Source organism: Oratosquilla oratoria, chromosome 37 (genome assembly GCF_046742065.1).
Source record: "Oratosquilla oratoria isolate Oo_2021 chromosome 37, ASM4674206v1, whole genome shotgun sequence".
Classification (NCBI taxonomy): Eukaryota; Metazoa; Arthropoda; class Malacostraca; order Stomatopoda; family Squillidae; genus Oratosquilla; species Oratosquilla oratoria.
The window spans coordinates 28215053-28233888 of NC_134813.1; the positions used below are offsets into that span (position 1 = coordinate 28215053).

General features: G+C 40.2%; 1 protein-coding gene across 3 annotated transcripts in view; it reads left to right on the forward strand.

Moving 5' to 3' along the window:
- Positions 1 to 17258, forward strand: part of ohgt (E3 ubiquitin ligase component cereblon) — a 22110-nt gene extending 4852 nt beyond the window's left edge. For 2 of the 3 annotated variants that reach the window (XM_076175370.1, XM_076175369.1), the window contains 8 exons: positions 1263 to 1381; positions 6817 to 7025; positions 8591 to 8743; positions 10690 to 10832; positions 10963 to 11123; positions 13973 to 14107; positions 14324 to 14517; positions 15622 to 17258. In XM_076175370.1, the coding sequence (XP_076031485.1) occupies positions 1263 to 1381; positions 6817 to 7025; positions 8591 to 8743; positions 10690 to 10832; positions 10963 to 11123; positions 13973 to 14107; positions 14324 to 14517; positions 15622 to 15793 (1286 nt within the window). In that variant the 3' untranslated portion in view covers positions 15794 to 17258. The remainder of the gene's footprint in view (positions 1 to 1262; positions 1382 to 6816; positions 7026 to 8590; positions 8744 to 10689; positions 10833 to 10962; positions 11124 to 13972; positions 14108 to 14323; positions 14518 to 15621) is intronic. The other variant, XM_076175371.1, reaches the window with a different exon arrangement.
- Positions 17259 to 18836: the final 1578 nt, after the last annotated feature.

The following is an 18836-nucleotide window of genomic DNA, read 5'->3' on the forward strand; positions in this document are numbered from 1 at the left end:
GTGTCAATTTATCATCTACTCACAACCACTCTCCACTCAGAGATTCCCTTTGTGCTCAAGGCCCCCTTCACCCCATTCTCCATCTTTTCTTCAAGTTTGCTCCATCCACCTTTGCTTCCACACTTTTTTTTTGCTAGTCATTCTTTCCATATGCCCAAACAATCCCAATATTATTTGATCAACTTTGTCTGCTAGTTGTCCACCTCCACTCTCTGCCTCACCTCCTCATAACTCCTGCCATACTTCATAAACACTTAATCACAAGCACTTTAAACTTTGAACCTCCTATAAATTTCAAGTCTCTGTTCCATGCAGTGTGGTGGACACATTACCCTTTGGTACATTCCTCTCTTTGCATTCATCTTAAGGTACCTATTTCTCATGACACTTTTCATCCACAAAGACGTTTACTTGCTTTCCTTATTCTATGATTTACATCCTCCTCCACTCCATTATTTGCTACATGAGACCTAAGACCTCCTCCAGCCTCCACCCTTTCCCCTTGTATATACCTACCCCATACTTTTGCCAACATTTATCTCTAGCTTTCTCCCCTAACATCCCTTCCCAAATTCTGCTACATGCTGCCATAGACCCTCCTCTGACCCAGGTACTAGTGCAGTATCATCCACATCCCTCCACTCTCACTTACCATCTCTAAACCCCTTCCCATCACCATCACACTTACTTCCTCTACCACCCTATCCATGCACACATTGAACATCCATGGTGACATTATACAACTTGGCACAGTTCCACCTTCCATTAAGAAATATCTTGATATAACCCAACTTGCTATCTTTTGTCCAGTTTTGTATTTGCTCATATAGATTTCTATAACATTCTTTATGTAGATGCTCCAGAAGTCTACCTACATCTTTTACAAAATATATTGAACATACCAGTTTGACATATTTATGGTGCACCTCCTTTGGCTCACATAATTAGTTTGTTACATAGTATTCATTGATTACCAATCAGAGTTAGAGTGAGTTGTAAGATTTGTTTAATTCCACTGAACACTGAGATTAGGTAAACTGGTATATCATGGTAATTCAAAACCACATATGCATGGGAGATACTCTAAGGGCAGACAGTGTTGAATTGAAACTGAGGGGAGTTCGGCGTGTATGTCAAATCTCTATCAGGAGCCATTTACTCAAGGTGCTGAGGAAGGAACAAAACAAGTACTTTGTTAAGTAGAGTGAATTTTATTTCATTAAATTCATATATATGTACAACTTTTTATTATCAATTTGCAGACGAAAGAAGTGTTGATGAATGTGAAAGTGTTGATGGTTCAGAAAATGGAGACAAGCCAGCAGAGGAAGAGAGAAATGAGGATGAAACCTTTGACAAAACGCTTCCTTCAACACATGCTGTAAGTTTTATTTTTATGAGTGTAAGTTTAATGATTATTGTTTCATTGACAATTTTATGATGTGGGAAGGGAGAAAAGAGTGTCTATTAAAATAAAAACCATGGGAGGACAGAGCCTTTGTTATCACAACATTTTGCTTATTACAACTTATTCAAATACTTTGATGAAAGTGTAACAACCAGAACATTGCACTAATAAAGGCACCCTCCTCACATGTCAGCAACTGCCATTTTTATACACACAAGGGAATGTACAAATTTATTTATATCTACTTTGAATTGCTGTTGAAGATGTTACGTGGAACGTGGCAGAGGTATTCCATGAGGGACTTAATACCAAATAAATTTAAACATTACAGCACTTGGATCATGAAAGCAACACATCTTCATAATCCATGTATCAATTTAAAGGGCTTACAAATTAGAGAAAAAAAAACATAGAACACATTATAGCTTGGCATAGAAACCCCTTGATTCTTGTAGAGGTTATGAAACAAAGACCCATGCGAGGATTAAAATTTCACAAGCATCGTATATGTTACCTTCCCCACCTTGAAAATATTTATTCATACATACATGTACCTACAGACCTTTTCCACCCAATAAGGTAAATATTTGCTGTCACCTACAAAACCCCTTTATCTTCTGTTTCATTGTATAACTAAGAAATAGTATATATATATAGTTACAAAATATTCTTGTTTGGGATTTTCTTTGTAATTGAATCAGGGTGATTCTAGTGTGGGCTCACTGAAAGAACAATATAACATGAAATGTAATAACTATTTCCTCTATTTACAAGCTCTGGTTAACTCTAGACTTATAATAATGAAATCAACAATAACTAGAATAACAAAGGTCTTACTGGGGGCTCACATGAGATACTTAGCTGGTCCCGGGAAAGGAAGAGACAAGGTAACTGATATCTCTCAGAGAAGAGTCTATCAGAAGAGTGAACATCGGTATATGCCTGTGCTCATCTTATAGCTGCTCATGACCAGACCCCATGCCCCAACCTGACTTACAGTGGTCAACTGTTTCTACCCTTTCTGACCATTGAGTTGAGAGTGGAAGATAGATGGAGAAAAAGGAAAAGGACAAAAGGTAGGGTGGTGCCTAGAGTGAACTTCTTAAATGAGAAGGAAAAGGAGAAGGAGTACAAGAAGAAACTGAGATAGGAGTGGGAGGGAGTGAAGGATAGAGTAGAGCTAGGAGTGGAGGAGGAATGGGGATGGTTCAAGGAGGGTGTCACAAGGTGTGCAAAGATGGTGTGTGGAACAAGAAGGACGGGAGGAAATAGAAGGAAGGGTAGTGAGTGGTGGGATGAAGAAACAAAGAAGGTTGTAGATGAGAAGAAACGAGCTTTCACAGATGGGTTACAAAATAGGATGAGGGAGTCATATGAAAGGTACAAAGAAAAGAGAAGTGAAGTAAAGCACAAGATAAGGGAGGCAAAGAGGAGAGCGGATGTGAAATGGGGTAAGAGTACGATGGAAAATTTTGAAACTAATAAAAAGATGTTTTGGAAAGAAATTAAGAGAGGAAGAGGAGGCGAATCAAGTAGAGAAAAAAAGGTAAAAGGTGCAGATGGAGAGATGATAATGGAAGAGAAGGCAGTAAGAGGAAGATGGGCAGAGTATTTTAGGGAATTGCTAAATGTGAAGGAGGATAGGGAGGGAAAGGTAATTGCAGTGCGAAGTGCTAAGAAAATTACCATGATGAGTGAGGAAGATGGAGGAGAAATAAGGAAGGATGAAGTGAAGGCAGTTGTTAAGATGATGAGAGCAGGTAAGGCACCTGGTCTGGATGGATGCCATGCAGAATATCTGAAAAAAGGAGGTACAGTGATGGTGGACTGGCTGGTGAAGTTATTTAATGTTTGTTTGAGACAGGGTAGAGTGCTGGAGGACTAGAGGAGTGCCTGTATAGTTCCACTTTACAAGTAGTTTCAGTTGTTAAGTGTAGTTGGGAAGGCTTATGGGAGGATCGTGATTGAGAGGATTAGAAGAGGAACAGAGGGAGTAATTGGTGAGGAACAGTGTGGATTTAGGACAGGTAGAGGTTGCCTAGATCAGATGTTTGTGGTAAGACAGATATTTGAGAAAGCTATAGGAATAGGTAAGGATGTTTTTTGGGGCTTTTATGGATCTGGAAAAGGCTTATGACAGGGTAGACAGGAAGGCACTGTGGGAGGTTTTGCAGATATATGGGATAGGAGGAAAGCTTATAGGAGCAGTCAAGAGTTTTTACGAGAATAATAGAGCATGTGTCAGGACTAGAAATGGAGAGAGTGAGTGGTTTGGGGTAAAGGTGGGACTTTGTCAGGGAAGTGTAATGTTGCCCTGGCTGTTCAACTTATACATGGATGGTGTGGTGCAAGAGGTAAATGCAAGGGTGGTGGGTCAGGGATTGGAGATGGTTAAAGAAAATGGAGAAAAGTGGGAGGTGAGCCATCTGTTGTTTGTGGACGACACTGCGCTTGTAGCATGATCAGAGGGGGGATTGACAAAGTTAGTGAGAGTTTGGGAGAGTGTGTGAAAGAAGGAAGTTGAAGATAAATGTGGTTAAAGGAAGGTGGTGAGATGTACAAGGGGTGAAAGTTACAACAGACTGAAAGTGAGCATTAAGGGAGAGAGACTGGAGGAAGTGGATAGTTTTAAGTACTTGGGTGCAAATTCGGCAAGAAAGTGAGGAGTGGAGGTGGAGGTAGAATGTAGATTGAGAGAAGCGAGTAAATGCCTTGGTGGATTAAAAATTGTAATGAGAAAGCTATTTGGGAATGGATGCTAAGAGGAGACTGTATGAAGGAGTGATTGTGCCGACAGCACTGTATGGGGCAGAAACATGGAACATAAGAGAGGAAGAGAGGAGTTTGAATGTGTTTGAGATGAGGTGTCTGAGAAGTATGATAGGGGTTACTAGGCTGGATAGAGTGAGAAATGAGAAGAGGAGGAGAACAGGGGTGGTAAGGGAGTTGAGAGATAGGGTGGATGAAAGAGTATTGGGATGGTTTGGACACATGGAAAGAATGAGTGAAGGAAGACTAGTAAAAGAGGTATGGAAGGCAGAAGTGGAGGGAGTGAACATGAGGGGGCAACCTAGGATGAGATGGATGGATGGATGGGGTAAAAGGGGCTTTGGGGAAGATGGGAATGTCTGTTGAGGAAGGACGGGAGAGTACAGAAGATGGGTGAATGGAGAATGATTGTATATGGATGATGTTGTGATGCATGAGGTGGAATGGGTGGGGAATGGAGGGTGAGATAGTATGCGTGAGAAAAATTTGATGCAGCCCAAAGGTATTTCTCCCCGTCTTCTTTTTTTTTGCATGAGGGGACAGGGGGGTTGCCAATTTTATGAAGCGGCCTTGGTGTGGATGTGCTGTGTCTTGAGACACTACTTCTGACCCAGGGCAGTGGACGGGATGCACGGGTGACCCATCATCCAGAAGGTGCCAAGATAAGAGGGAGGGTAGAGGGTGGAGGGAAGTGGAGTATGTGGGGATGGAATGGGTAAGAGTAGATTTTATGCCTTTGTGTTTTTGGCTACCCCCCTTGTAAGGGGGAAAAAAGCTTATGGTATATATATGTATGTACACTATTTTTCACCACTATTTCAATGATGTAACTCTTAAACCTCTGTGATGTTGTTGTTAAGGTAACTTCATCAGTAGTAAAGAATGTTGATATTTGGGGTTGTCTTCCAGAAGATTTCTCATCCTTCTTAGCTGAAGTAGATGGAGTGCTTACATTACTGTCTTCTTTACCTTTCATATTTACTTCTAACTCCTTAGGATGATAGCATTGCAAGTGTTTTTTCAGGTTTGATGCTCTTGAAGGGCACTTTTTCTGGAACCAGTGAAACTACTGATTTTCAATTCACATAATTTTTCACCATTGTCATCATCATCTATGATACACTGACATTGATAATATTTTCCATCTACTGTGACTGTAAAGTATTCGAAGACTGCCGACTTTGTTGGAACTTTTTTTTGGAAGGGGATTTATGATCCGAACTTCAGTAATTTTTTAAATGTGAAAAAATGAAATATTTTCTGAAAAGGAAAAAAAATAGAATAATCAATTAGATATCTGTAACATTTGAAGTTAAAACATATATATATATTGGACTATCAGCCTTAAATCTAACTGTAGCTCATTTTCTCAACTTCATGCACTTAAAGTCAAGAAGAAATGGATTCCATGAATATGTCAAATTAGAGGGACTTTATACATTTATCAAATCCATCATTATTAAAAGTACATGTATATAATTTTGAGGAAAAATGAGTTCGTAGTAAAATTAAGGGGAGACTGTAGTTTTGTCTTGGCATTTAATCACTTTTCAGTTATAAAGTTTAAATTTTACTGGAGTCAGAGTTGGTATAATTTTACTGACTCCGACTCCAGGGACCCCTTATTTGCTTCTGACTCCGACTCCAACTCTGGCTCCACAGCACTGCTCACTACCCTTCCATCTATTTCCTTCTGTCCTCCTTGTTCCACACACCATCTTTGCACACTTTGTGACTCCCACCTTGAAACATCACCATTCCTTCTGCACTCAGGCATTGATGAAAACTTAGCATGTTTTTCACTAGATCACATTTTTTTTCTGGTGTTTGTAGCAACTTTTACATCTAATTAGACACATAATGGTTTTAGTGTAAGAACATCATCACTATACACCTAGACTCATAAAGAAACTAAAAGAAATGTAATGGGCATTTCCACAATTGATCACATATTTATTGTGTTTGTTTTGTAAATTCAGATGTTTCTACAGTATTGAAAAAATTCATGCTGTTTACTATGTACATACATATACCAAGGCCTTTTTCTCCCTTACATGGGAGGTAGCCAAAGTCAAAGGCATAAATCTACTCCCACCTATTTCATCCTCACATACTCCCATTCCCCACTCCCTCCCTCCCTCATTTCTTGGCTCCTTCTCAATGACAGGTCATGCCTGCCTCTCACCCACCATTCTGGGTCAGAAGCAATGCAGCAAAACACAGCACATCCACAGCAAGGCCACTTCATTTAATCGCTCCCCCCATCCCCTGTGTCCTCTCATGCAGAAAAAAAGACAGGGAAAAAATCCCTCTAGGTTGATCTATCAAGGCCCCGTTGCTTCATAGAAAGCAAACCCTGCAGATCCTCTACTTGTATATTAATGATGGGTTGAATGTAGATGGCTTCCAGGTGACTGAGGAGTAGCAACCAGCAAGATTCTGATTCTTTGTCTATAATTATTGGCTTCATGTCTAGATCTTTTCTTCTTCATGTTTGATTGATTGATTGCCTTTTTTCACTAAGAATTTGTAGAGATCTAGTACACGAAATTATATTCTTCTTCATGTTTGATTGATTGATTGCCTTTTTTCACTAAGAATTTGTAGAGATCTAGTACACGAAATTATATTTTTTGCAGTACTTGGGTGAGACACAAGAACTAAGTGGCCGCACTTTGGTGGATGAGAATGACTACGTATCGATGCCTTTGCTGCTTCACAACTCCCTCATGAACCTTGTGTTGGTACCAGGTCAGAGGCTTCCCCTCACCGTCTTTCACCCCATGCACATCTCTATGCTCAAGTCTATCATTGCCAAGGACCACACATTTGGCATTGTACACACTAAGTAGGTACCATTTGTTGCTATAATTCATGGCTTTCTCCTCTGTTTACTATTGATTACATCAGGGAAGGGAAACTTCAGAGGGAGGGCTGGATGAGACTTTTTAGAGTAGCCTGCATGCCAGAAAGACAAACAAGAACCTCAAAGGATTAAAAAGTGTCATGAGAAATAGGCATGTAGGAAAGGATGCAAAGAAAAGATTATTTGAAGGGATGATAGTGTTGATGACTGTATGAAGGAGAGACTTGGAGTTTGAGAGAGGAAGAAAGGAGGAGTTTAAATGTGTTTGAGATGAAGTGTGTGAAGTATGATAAGGGTCACAAGGCTAGACAGAGTAAGAAATGAGGAGATGAGGAGGAGAGCAGGAGTGGAAAAGGAGATGGTAGATAAGGCTGATGATAGAGTATCAGGATGATTTGGACACATGGAAAGAATGAGTGAAGAAAGACTAGTAAAAGGTATGGAAGGCAGATGCGGAGGGAGTGAACTTGAGGGGGTGATTGAGGAAGAGATGGATGGATGGGGTGAAATGGGCCTTGAGCAAGAGATAAATGTCTGTTGAGCAAAGAAGGGAGAAAGCAAAGGATAGGGGTGAATGGAGAACGTCTGTATGTGGATAATACTTTGATGCAGCCAGAAAGGATTTTGGCCCATCTTCTCTATTCTCCACTTGAGGGGATGGAGAAAGGGGGGTTATCATATAAGTGGAGTGGCCTTGCTTTGGATGTACTGCTTCTTGCTGCATTGCTTCTGACCCGGGCAGTTGGCAAAAGTCAGGGATGACCTTTCATCCACGAGGAGCTAATATGAGAGGGGGAAAAGGGTGGTGGAATGGGTGGGAGTGGGTGCATGCCTTTGACTTGGGTACCTACCTCACGTAAGGGATGAAGCCCTAGGATATAGATATAGATGTATCTCCAATGAGCAAAGTGAAAGGAGGGGATTAAATGACTCTAGTTCATTTGGAGGGCCATTGAACCATATCCAGGATTTTTCCATACCCAGGTGACCCTAAGTTCTATTAACCCAACTACAATAGGGATTATTGTAGTTGTAATACATGAGATTGAACCCTTTCCCATGGGGTCCCATTTCTTTGCCTCCACTTATCAAACTTTGCCCTAAGTATGCTTATGTTGTTGGCCTGGGTTATATTTTCCTTCAAGTTGTTCCATAAATCTTTGCGTATATACTTCCTAACATTTGTCGAACACTTGCTTTGTTTAAGTTTTTACTATGACCTCCTGTTGATTTTTCATCCCAATATCTGCAGGTACTGTTTTGTTTTTTTTCTATGCCCTCCTGTGATCTAAATTTCATTATCATGTCTCGTATCTCTTTGTTAGTACCAAATAAATGTCTGGTAGTGAAAGTGTCATGTGAGATCAATTTGATACATAAAATGTAAGAGTTTCTCTCACCTGAATGAAATTGACAAGCTGTAGCCAGAATGAGTGTACAAGTCAATTATGGCAACAAATATGCAGGTGATGTTTTGTAGTAAAAAATCTAAACACCGTATATGACTTTGTTTTGCAGTGTTATTTTCATGGTTATGGATATTATAGGTTTTCACGCAGTAGTGGTTCTGAGATGGCAAGGTATGGCACAACAGCAGAAATTTACGAGTTCCAGGAAGACGAGATGACCGGAGCCCTGTCCATTAAGGCCAAGGGTAGGCAGCGGTTCCGAATCCTAAATACACGACAGGAGACAAGTGGGTATGTATTTACCAAGTTGTATTATACGGGAAGGGAGCTATGCTCGTGGTGACCCATCTTTGTATCTTTCAGCATCAAGTGTTTTCTTAAAATCTTGAAGAGTGTTTGTACACACTGTTTCCTTAACGGAGGGACAGTCACAGTATAATAGAATTGTCGTCATTTCTCTGTGAACAGAGTCCTCCTCTATCACAGACAAAATTATGTGTGCCTCTGGTCCATAGGGGCACACCATATAGACCCTAAAGTATCAACTGTATGCTACTTTGTCACAATAACATGCAGCCAATACCCCAGACAGGGCTTTTTCTCCCTTACAAGGGAGGCAGCCACAATCAAAAGGCACTCTTGCGCCTTAATAACAGTATAACATATTTGACAGTAAATAAATACAAGAACCCTCCAGCATCTCCAAAGCCAGCAGTTGTTAATGTGTAGACCATAAAATACAGAAGAAAATTCTCATTACAGATTACAAACAATTCATAAGAATCACATATAACAATGCTTTCACAGCTTGATTCCCAACAGTCAACAAAATAAAGTTCACAGTATTACCCATGGATCAGGCCATATGAACTATGGAGATCTTATCAAGAAGTGTAGCTTTTGATCATGAATGCAGCACATGATCCAAGACCATGCTGAATCACCAACTCCTTTAGTCCCTCAATTCAAGCTGTTGAATAAGGTAGATCAAAGAATCCTGAGGTGGTGTGCATATACCGAAGGAATGAGTGAGGGAAGACAAGCAAAAGCAGAAGTGGATGGAGTGAACTTGAGAGGAAGATCAAGAATGTGGGGTAGATGGATGGGGTAAAGAATACAACAGAAATGTCTGTTAAGTAAGAGAAAGTGTAAAAGATAGGAGTGAATGGAGAGTAGTTTTAATGAATGAAGAAATGATGCAACCTGAAGGGATATTCTTTTTTACTCAGTAGATTTTTCAAATGGATAAGAAAGGGTTGGGTGCCGTATTATGAAACAGTTGGGGTAAACCAACTCTGGCTTTTGGGCCATACTGTATTGCCTTTGACCCAGGCTGTTTAGTAGGGAACAGAAATAACCTTTCATCCACAAAGTGCTAGAATGGCAGGGTGATGAATGGGTTTTGGATGAGTGTTGGGAAGGTATATGCTTTGACTCAGCCACCCCATTATAAAGGGGAAAAGGCAATTCTAAGTGTGTTCGAGATGAAGTGTCTAAGAAGTATGGTGGAGGTTACGAGGATGAATAATGCAAAACGAGGAGATGAGAAGGAGAGAGGAGGTGGAAAGGAAGCTGGCAGTTAGGGCTGATGAAAGATTATTGGGATGGCTTGGGCACATGGAGAGAATGAGTGAAGAAAGATTAGCAAAAAGAATATGGAAAGCAGAGGTGGATGTAGTGAACTTGAGGAGAAGATGAAAGTGAAATAGATGGATGGGGTGAAAAGGGCTTTGAGCAAAAAGGAGTCTTCTGAGCAGGGAGGGGAGAAGGTAGCAGATAGGTGTGAATGGACAGTGGTTGTGTATGGATGATAATTTGATGAAACCCAAAGGCATTTCTTTTTGTCTTCTCTATTTTTCACGTGAGGGGATGAGGAAGGTGGATTACCATGTAGATGAAGCGGGTGACCTTGCTGTGGATGTGCTGTGTCTTGCTGCATTGCTTCTGACCCAGGTAGTGCCAGGAGACAAGGATGATCTTCATCCATGAGGAGCTAAGAGGAGAGGGAAACAAATGGGTGATAGATAGGAGTTGAATGGTTGGGGGTGGGTGCATGCCTTGGCTGGCTACCTCCCTCATAAGGAGGAAGAGGCCTTTGGTATATAGATATATAGATGTACTTTAATGCTGCTGATTATATAATGTCATTAGTCTTTATGATGTATAATTTATTGAAATATTTTCTATCTTAATCTGGTGTCAATAATGCCATATTTATTATTGGGCATTTTGCATAGGTGTGTGGTTGCACGTGTGCAGATCCTTCCAGAGGTACAAATGCCAGATCCACTCCAGTATGTACAGTTGCCTTCCCTAGACAGAGTGAATATTCCTTCAACAGAGCCTGAAGGAGCTCAGGCAATTTCATTACAACAGTCAGGTGAGAGATCATGTTGCATATTTGTGGTCAACTGTTTCTAATCAAATTGGTCCATGTAATAGTAAATGTTTTGGTTGTTCATGATGTTTATGAGAGTTTGATTGTTATACTGATTAAACTTATATTTCAGTGTTATCAAGGTCTCGGAAACAGGTTGGAGTGCGAAGACGCAATGCTTTCTTAACTGTGTGGCCACCATGGGTTTATGACTTGTATGATGCAGAAATTCTGGCACGGCGTGTTCGAGCAGAAATATATGCCAGTACCATGCCCCATGCAGGACACCTTGCTGTGCGTATTCTTTCAAGTTCACAAGGTTACCCACTAGGATTTTATAACAAAGATTTACACTGCATTGTTGTCCTAGAGTGTCCAATGCTTAGATTCGTTTAAAAGATTTTTTAATTGTTTCAGAGGGAGCTTGTTAAGTGTAGTTGGGAAGGCTTATGGGAAGATCTTGATTGAGAGGATTAGGAGAGGAACAGAGGGAGTAATTGGTGAGGAACAGTGTGGATTTAGGACAGGTAGAGGTTGTGTAGATCAGATTTTTGTGGTAAGACAGATATGTGAGAAACCTAAAGGAAAAGGTAAGGATGTTTTTTGGGGCTTTTATGGATCTGGAAAAGGCTTATGACAGGGTAGACAGGAAGGCACTGTGGGAGGTTTTGCAAATATACGGGATAGGAGGAAAGCTTTTAGGAGCTGTCAGGAGTTTTTATGAGAATATTAGAGCATGTGTCAGGATTAGAAATGGAGAGAGTAAGTGGTTTGAGGTAAAGGTGGGACTTTGTCAGGGATGTGTTATGTCGCCCTGGCTGTTCAACTTATACATGGATGATGTGGTGCGGGAGGTAAATGCAAGGGTGGTGGGTCAGGGATTGGAGATGGTTAAAGAAAATGGAGAAAAGTGGGAGGTGAGCCAACAGTTGTTTGCAGACGACACTGGTTTGGGAGAGTGTGTGAAAGAAGAAAGTTAAAGAATGTGGGTAAAAGTAAGGTGATGAGATATACAAGGGGTGAAAATGGTAGCAGACTGGAAGTGAGCATTAAGGGAGAGCGACTGGAGGAAGTGGATAGTTTTAGATACTTGGGATGCAAATGTGGCAGGAAAGGGAGGAGTGGAGGTGGAGGAAGAATGTAGATTGAGAGAAATGAGTAAATCCCTTGGGGGATAAAAAGGGTAATGAGAAATAGACATTTGGGAATGGATGCTAAGAGGAGATTGTATGAAGGAGTGATTGTGCCAGCAGCACTGTATGGGGCAGAAACATGGAAAAAATAAAAAGAGAGAAGGAGTTTGTGTTTGAGATGAGGTGTCTGAGAAGTATGATAGGGGTTACTAGGCTGTATAGAGTGAGAAATGAGGTGGTGAGGAGGAGAACGGGGATAGTAAGTGAGTTGGGAGATAGGGTGGATGAAAGAGTATTGGGATGGTTTGGACACATGGAAAGAGTGAGTGAAGAAAGACTAGTAAAAGAGGTATGAAAGGCAGATGTGGAGGGAATGAACATGAGGGGGCAACCTAGGATGAGATGGATGGATGGGGAGAGAGGGGCTTTGGGGAAGAGGGGAATGTCTGTTGAGGTAGGATGGGAGAAGACAGAAGACAGGGGTGAATGGAAAATGGTTGTATATGGATGATGTTGTGATGCACGAGGTGGAATGGATGGGGGTGAGATGGTATGTATGAGAAAAATTTGATGCAGCCCGAAGGGATTTCTCCCCGTTTTCTCCTTTTCTGCATGAGGGGACGGAGAGGGGGGTCGCCGAATTAATGAAGCGGCTTTGCTGTGGATGTGCTGTGTCTTGAGTCACTGCTTCTGACCCAGGGCAGTGGACAAGATGCAGGGATGACCCGTCATCCAGGAGGTGCCTGGATAAGAGGGAGAATGGAGGGGATTGGAGTGTATTAGGGATGGAATGGGTGGGAAAGGTATTTATGCCTTTGTATTTTGGCTACCTCCCTTGGAAGGGGAAAAAGCCTGTAGTATATATGTTGATCTATTTTCCATTGATTTTTTTATTTCTTGAAGATCTGTCTCTTTTTATGATTTCTCCAACTTTCTCAGTCAGAGCTTGTATTTGTTCTTTTACTTCTTTTTTCAAAGCCTCATTTTTCAGCCTCTCGTTCTCATTTTTGACAATTTTAAATTTTTTTTTTAATCATTAACCCCTTCCATATGGTGCCGTTTTTAGGCGTCATGAGGAGCAAGTGGATTCGCGACGCTGCCATATCGGCGTCTTGATTATATTTATTGTAGTCACCCCTGTGTTTTTACATTCTCCCTAATCTGCTCTTAATCCCATTCTCTGTGGTTTTCAAAATTCACGGGTGAAAGAGAGAACGAGCGATATAAGCCGTGACTATATTTTATGATGTGAGTATTATTATGACACGTGGTACGGCTGGCATTGGCTGCTGCCCACGAGATTTAAGTCCCATAGTGAAGTGGTTAAGCTCCCTGTTTGTTTCAGCATTTTGTCTCATCAACTCGTCCACTTCTCTATACATTGCCTTGTATTCTGCTTTCAGATCTATAATTTCATTTATTAGTTCTATAATCTCTTGATTTCTTAGAATATTTTTATACCTTGTTTCCCTTTCCAAATCTATACCTTTACCTTGTATTCTCCTCTTTCAAACCCTGAAAAACCAGTAATATCTTCGTACCTTTGATTCCTTTGTGGCGTTTGCATATTGCAGCTCTTTTTTGGGATGACACCTAATGGCGATTCAACCCTGCTCACATCTAGTCTTTTTGTTGGTTCACCATATTTTTGTCTAGAGTCTTCACCATCCTCCATTTTAAATTATTATCATTAAGTGAATTTACTCTAATAAATCATTTCGGTCACTCAAGCAAAGCTCCCCTGTCCCAATACAATACCAGACTAGGTGTTTCCTCCAACTTATCAAAAAAGTGCTATACTCCAGAGCTCATTCTAGATGTCCGTTCCAGACTGTGGTTTGTCAGTGTGTGCATTCTTGCATGCAAGCATACAACAATATCATGATGGACCAGGAGTCTTTCCCCCATGTTTTGTCATTATAATCCATAGTATTATGGGCTTAAGGAGACATTTAAACTTAATTTCAATATACTATGTTAAGTTTGTTTACTCTGATTTCATATTTCCAGATACCAGAAGACCCTTTGGAACTGTCTAACTGGGCCTCAACCAACCTTCTACTGGAGGATAGCCACCGTCTCAACTTACTCTCTCTTCACACTCCCACCCAACGTCTCCGCTTTATTTTGTCTGTCATCAGTAAGGTTAGTCTTCCCACTATCTTATGAGATTGATATAGAATATTTTTATCGCAATTATTGTATGAATTATTGAACAAGTAAAATTACAAAATTCTTAAATAAAACTTTGGAATGAGGTTGGACCATTTAAATGAAAAACAATTGAATATTAATCCTGTTTCATTTTCTTATGACAGCAAAAGCTTTATTCTAAAGTATTTTTTTATTTCCTCCAATTAGTGTAAACTGCTGACCTGTATTAGATGTGGCAAAGGAATCGCCAGCACCTCAGATATATTTTCTATGTCGGTAGAAGGTTTCCAAGGCACTTATGTTAATCCAGGAGGGTATGTACATGAGATGATTACGCTCTCCAAAATATCGGGCCTTTCATATTATGAGGGACCATCAACAGAACATTCATGGTTTCCAGGGTTAGTATCATAATTCTTTTCTATTTTATTTTAAATGGATTATGTCACTGGAGATAAACTGAAAATTAATTTCTTCTCTCACTTTCCTGTACCTCCTTCTCCTCCTCCTTGTCTTCCTCTTTCTACTCCTACTCCATCCTCAAAACGGTGCTTTTGATAATGTAGCTAGACACATACTATCCATAAAGATCATTGGGACAGACATTGATAACAACAAGTGCTTGACAAATTTCATAACTGGAAGACAGTGTAGAGTAACACAGACAACCAAATCTCCGGAACAAAAAGGCCAATGGAGTCCCTCAGATGCAATAATTTCAACTTTAGTGATTAATCTCCATCATAAGTAACCTCCTAACTCTGGAACCAGAACTAAACACTAATGTTCTCTTGTATATAGATACATACATACATATATCAAAGGCTTTTTCCCCCTTACAAGGGAGGTAGCCAAAAAAAAAAAGGCATAAAAACCACTCCAACCCATTCCATCCTAACATACTCCACTCCCCTCCACCCTCTTCCTTCCCTTTTATCTTGGCACCTCCTGGATGATGGGTCATCCCTGCATCTTGCCCACTGCCCTTGGTCAGAAGCAGTATCACAAGACACAATACATCTACAGCAAGGCCACTTCATTAAATTGGCAACCCCCAGCAAACAACTTACAATCTTTAAAGAATGGACCACTGAGAGTGATAACAGGATGCACTGAAACCATCCCAACTGAACACCTGCATACAAAAAGCGAAATATGCTGCACAGAACACCACATGAAATTGACCAGAACACAATTTCATGCCAGAACCCTTAATACCACACACCCATCACCCTGTCTCACAAACACCACCAACAGAATGCAACAAAAAAACTACACCTGCAGCACTCTACAGTACTCAAACATTGGAACAACCTACCACCTGCACTACACAAAAAAATAAATAAACATATGGATCACAGTACACTCAAATCTCACCATAACAGACTAACTGTTTCATGAATAGGTTGTGTAGTGTTCTCCATTTGTTTGTTGTTTAATTATAAAGTGATGTGGCTTGGCTGTAGATTTCTTACTGCATTGTAATGGTTTTCCTTCCCTCACAGCTATGCCTGGACTATTGCCAACTGCTCAGGATGTGACAGCCACATGGGATGGAAATTTACTGCTGTCAAGAGGAAACTTAAACCTCAAAAGTTTTACGGAATTTCTCGTAAGTCAGTTTGTGCTAAATTAATTGTGGATGATGCTGAAGGAGAGGAAAAGCATGTTATTTAGTTGGACAGAGTTGATGGATATGGAAACTGAAGAAAATGAATTATGAGGACTGTAATCCTGAATTTTAGGATTTATGTATAGCCACATTGCTGGTTAGAAATCATTGGAATGAATCCAGAGATACTGAAAGGTCAGTAATGCCTTTGACCAAGTCATTTATAAAAGAATGCTAGAAATATTGTATATCTCTCTTGTGTAAAATACTCAGTTGCAAAGGAATGTTGAACAAGAAAAATGAGTGATTACTAATTGTTTGCATTTTGGCAATACACTTGAGATGAATTTCACTAAAATAAAGGAACAAGATTCATGTTTAGTTGCTCAAGGCTTTGGCCATCAATCTAAGGCTATGCGAGGAAAGGATGGAGTGATCTACATATTAAAGGATTGCTGTCATTTTGGTATTTAATAGACCAACAGGCTTTAATGTAACCTAACATACTCCCTGTAACCACTTATATCATTGTAAAATATTACCCCAGCTATATACAGCACAATCCTGCACAGCCATTCTAATGTTTACCCACTTTAAGCATTGTGGTGGTCCTGAATTTTGTATTTCAGGAACTATAGAAAGGACAATGTAGTGTCATGGGGTAGTATTCACATCAAGTGTTATACAAGTGAAACCATAGCAAATCTATCTTTCAATGAGACCATCATATGAAACTTGAAATTTGTAGATATAGATGGAAATAGATAAGGGATTGGATTAGGAATTAGAGAATACCCTGTGGGAATGAGGACAAGTAGGGTTTTGGAGAACAAAAATGTGTGGGTGGGGAGAAGGGAGTAGTTTGATTTGGTAAGATCATTGTATATTTTTCCCTGTCTCAGCTTTGAATAATACACCATGTAACTCAAAACACTAACAAAACTAGAAGAAAAATCAGTGTGATGAAAAGGTGACTTTGAAGATCCCATGTGTTTTTGTATCAGAGTTTCAGATGAAATATCCCATATTTACTGTTCTTTTTCACACTTGCAGTATTTTGCTAGACAATGTATGGCACAGGGCAGAAGTGATATACTAATGCGAGTATAATTATGAATTTGCCTTGCCCCTATCAAAAGCTATTCAAAGACATTTACTATATTTTTGTCTTTTTGTATTGTGCCATCTTTGTTATATAAGTTTGTGTGCAATTTATTAGAATGATATTTACCAAGGTTTCATGTGAAAAAGGGAAGTTATTCATTTGGTATCCTTTGATTTCTCATATAAAGAGTCTTCCCATTGGTGGTTTAAATGACAAATTAAGATTACATTTATATATAAAAATATATCAAAACAAAGATAAAAAAAAAAAATCACTTTATGTGCTGTCACTGAAATAAATATGAAACTATTTGGACATGTAATGGTAACATTCAACCAGGTATGGTTTAACACGGGATTTTGTGAACCAAAGACTATTTTACAGATGTGAAGGGTTGTTGAAGAAATAGATATCAGATGAAACAACTGGTTATTCATATCCTTTTTATTTGAGTAATTGAGAAAATACATATATAAAGGCCTCAATATCTTTATGAGGAGCTGTAGAATCCAGCATACTTTTGTCTTGATTCTTTGAGTGAGGAAATATGAAAAGAAGGGGTCTTTAGTCCTCATGTTCTGACCCAGCAAGTCACCTGATATGCAATAGATCAGTGCTGCAGGGTGCTATGGCATGATATCTTTTAAGAAAGATGATCTTAACAACCATTTACCAATTCACTAAAAAATATTACGTATATTGTCAAATTATATGCCAAAAGGTTTCTTCCCCCGCACAAAGGAGGTAGCCAACCAAGGCATGCACCCACCTTCGAGCCAACCACCACCCATTTGTTTTCCTCTTATCTTTAGCTCATTGCAGATGAAGGGCCCTGAACCTTCCACTGAAAACCTGAGTCAGAAGCAATGCAGAAAGACACAACTCTACAGCAGGGCCTGACAGCCTAAGCTGGTTTACCCCCACCACTTCACTTACATAGCAATCATCCTTTCTCATCCACTTTGAGTAAATGGAGAAGACAAGGAGAAATCCCTTCAGGCCACATCAATTTATCATCCATTCACAACCTGTCTCCACTCTCACCCTCCCCCTTCCCTGCATTCCCCATTTACCCAAGACCACCTTCACCCTATCCCTTTCACAGTCTTTCCTACAAATTCACTCCACTTTACTAGTCTTTCTTCACTCATTCTATCCAACAAATGTAAAAAAAAAAAGTATTTTCTATCTACCCTATTTGCCATCTCCCTTACCTGCCTCATCCTATTTCTCACTCTCTCCATCTCCATAAACCCCATGCTACTTCTCAAACACTTCATCTCGAATGCAATTGTTTATTCTTTCTGCTTCCCGTACATTCTCCCCCATAGTGTCATAGGCACAATCACTTCTCATGGTATTTTTGTGTCCATCCTCAGATATGTATCTCGTTTTCTCTCATCTACATACATATACCAAAGGCTTTTTTCCCCCCCTTATAAGGGAGGTAGCCAAAAAACAAAGGCATAACAACCACTCTCACCCATTCTATCCCCATCACACTCCACTCCACCCTCTTATCTTGGCACCTCCTGGATGACAGGTCATCCCTGCATCTTGTCCACTGCCCTGGGTCAGAAGCAGTGTCACAAGACACAGCACATCCACAGCAAGGATGCTTCATTAAATCAGCAAACCCCCCTCTCCATCCACTCATGCAGAAAAGATGGGGAGAAATCCCTTCGGGCTGCGTCAAATTTTTCTCACACATACTACCTCACCCCATTCCACCTCATCATCCATATACAACCATTCTCCATTCACCCGTCTTCTGTCCTCTCCTGTCCTTCCTCAACAGACATTCCCCTCTTTCCCAAAGCCCCTTTTACCCCATCCATCCATCTCATCCTAGGTCACCCCCTTCACATCTGCCTACCACACCTCTTTTACTAGTCTTTCTTCACTCATTCATTCCAGGTGTCCAAACCATCCCAACACTCATCCACTTTATCTCCCAAGTCGCTTTCCATCCCCATTCTCCTCCTCACCTCATTTCTCACTCC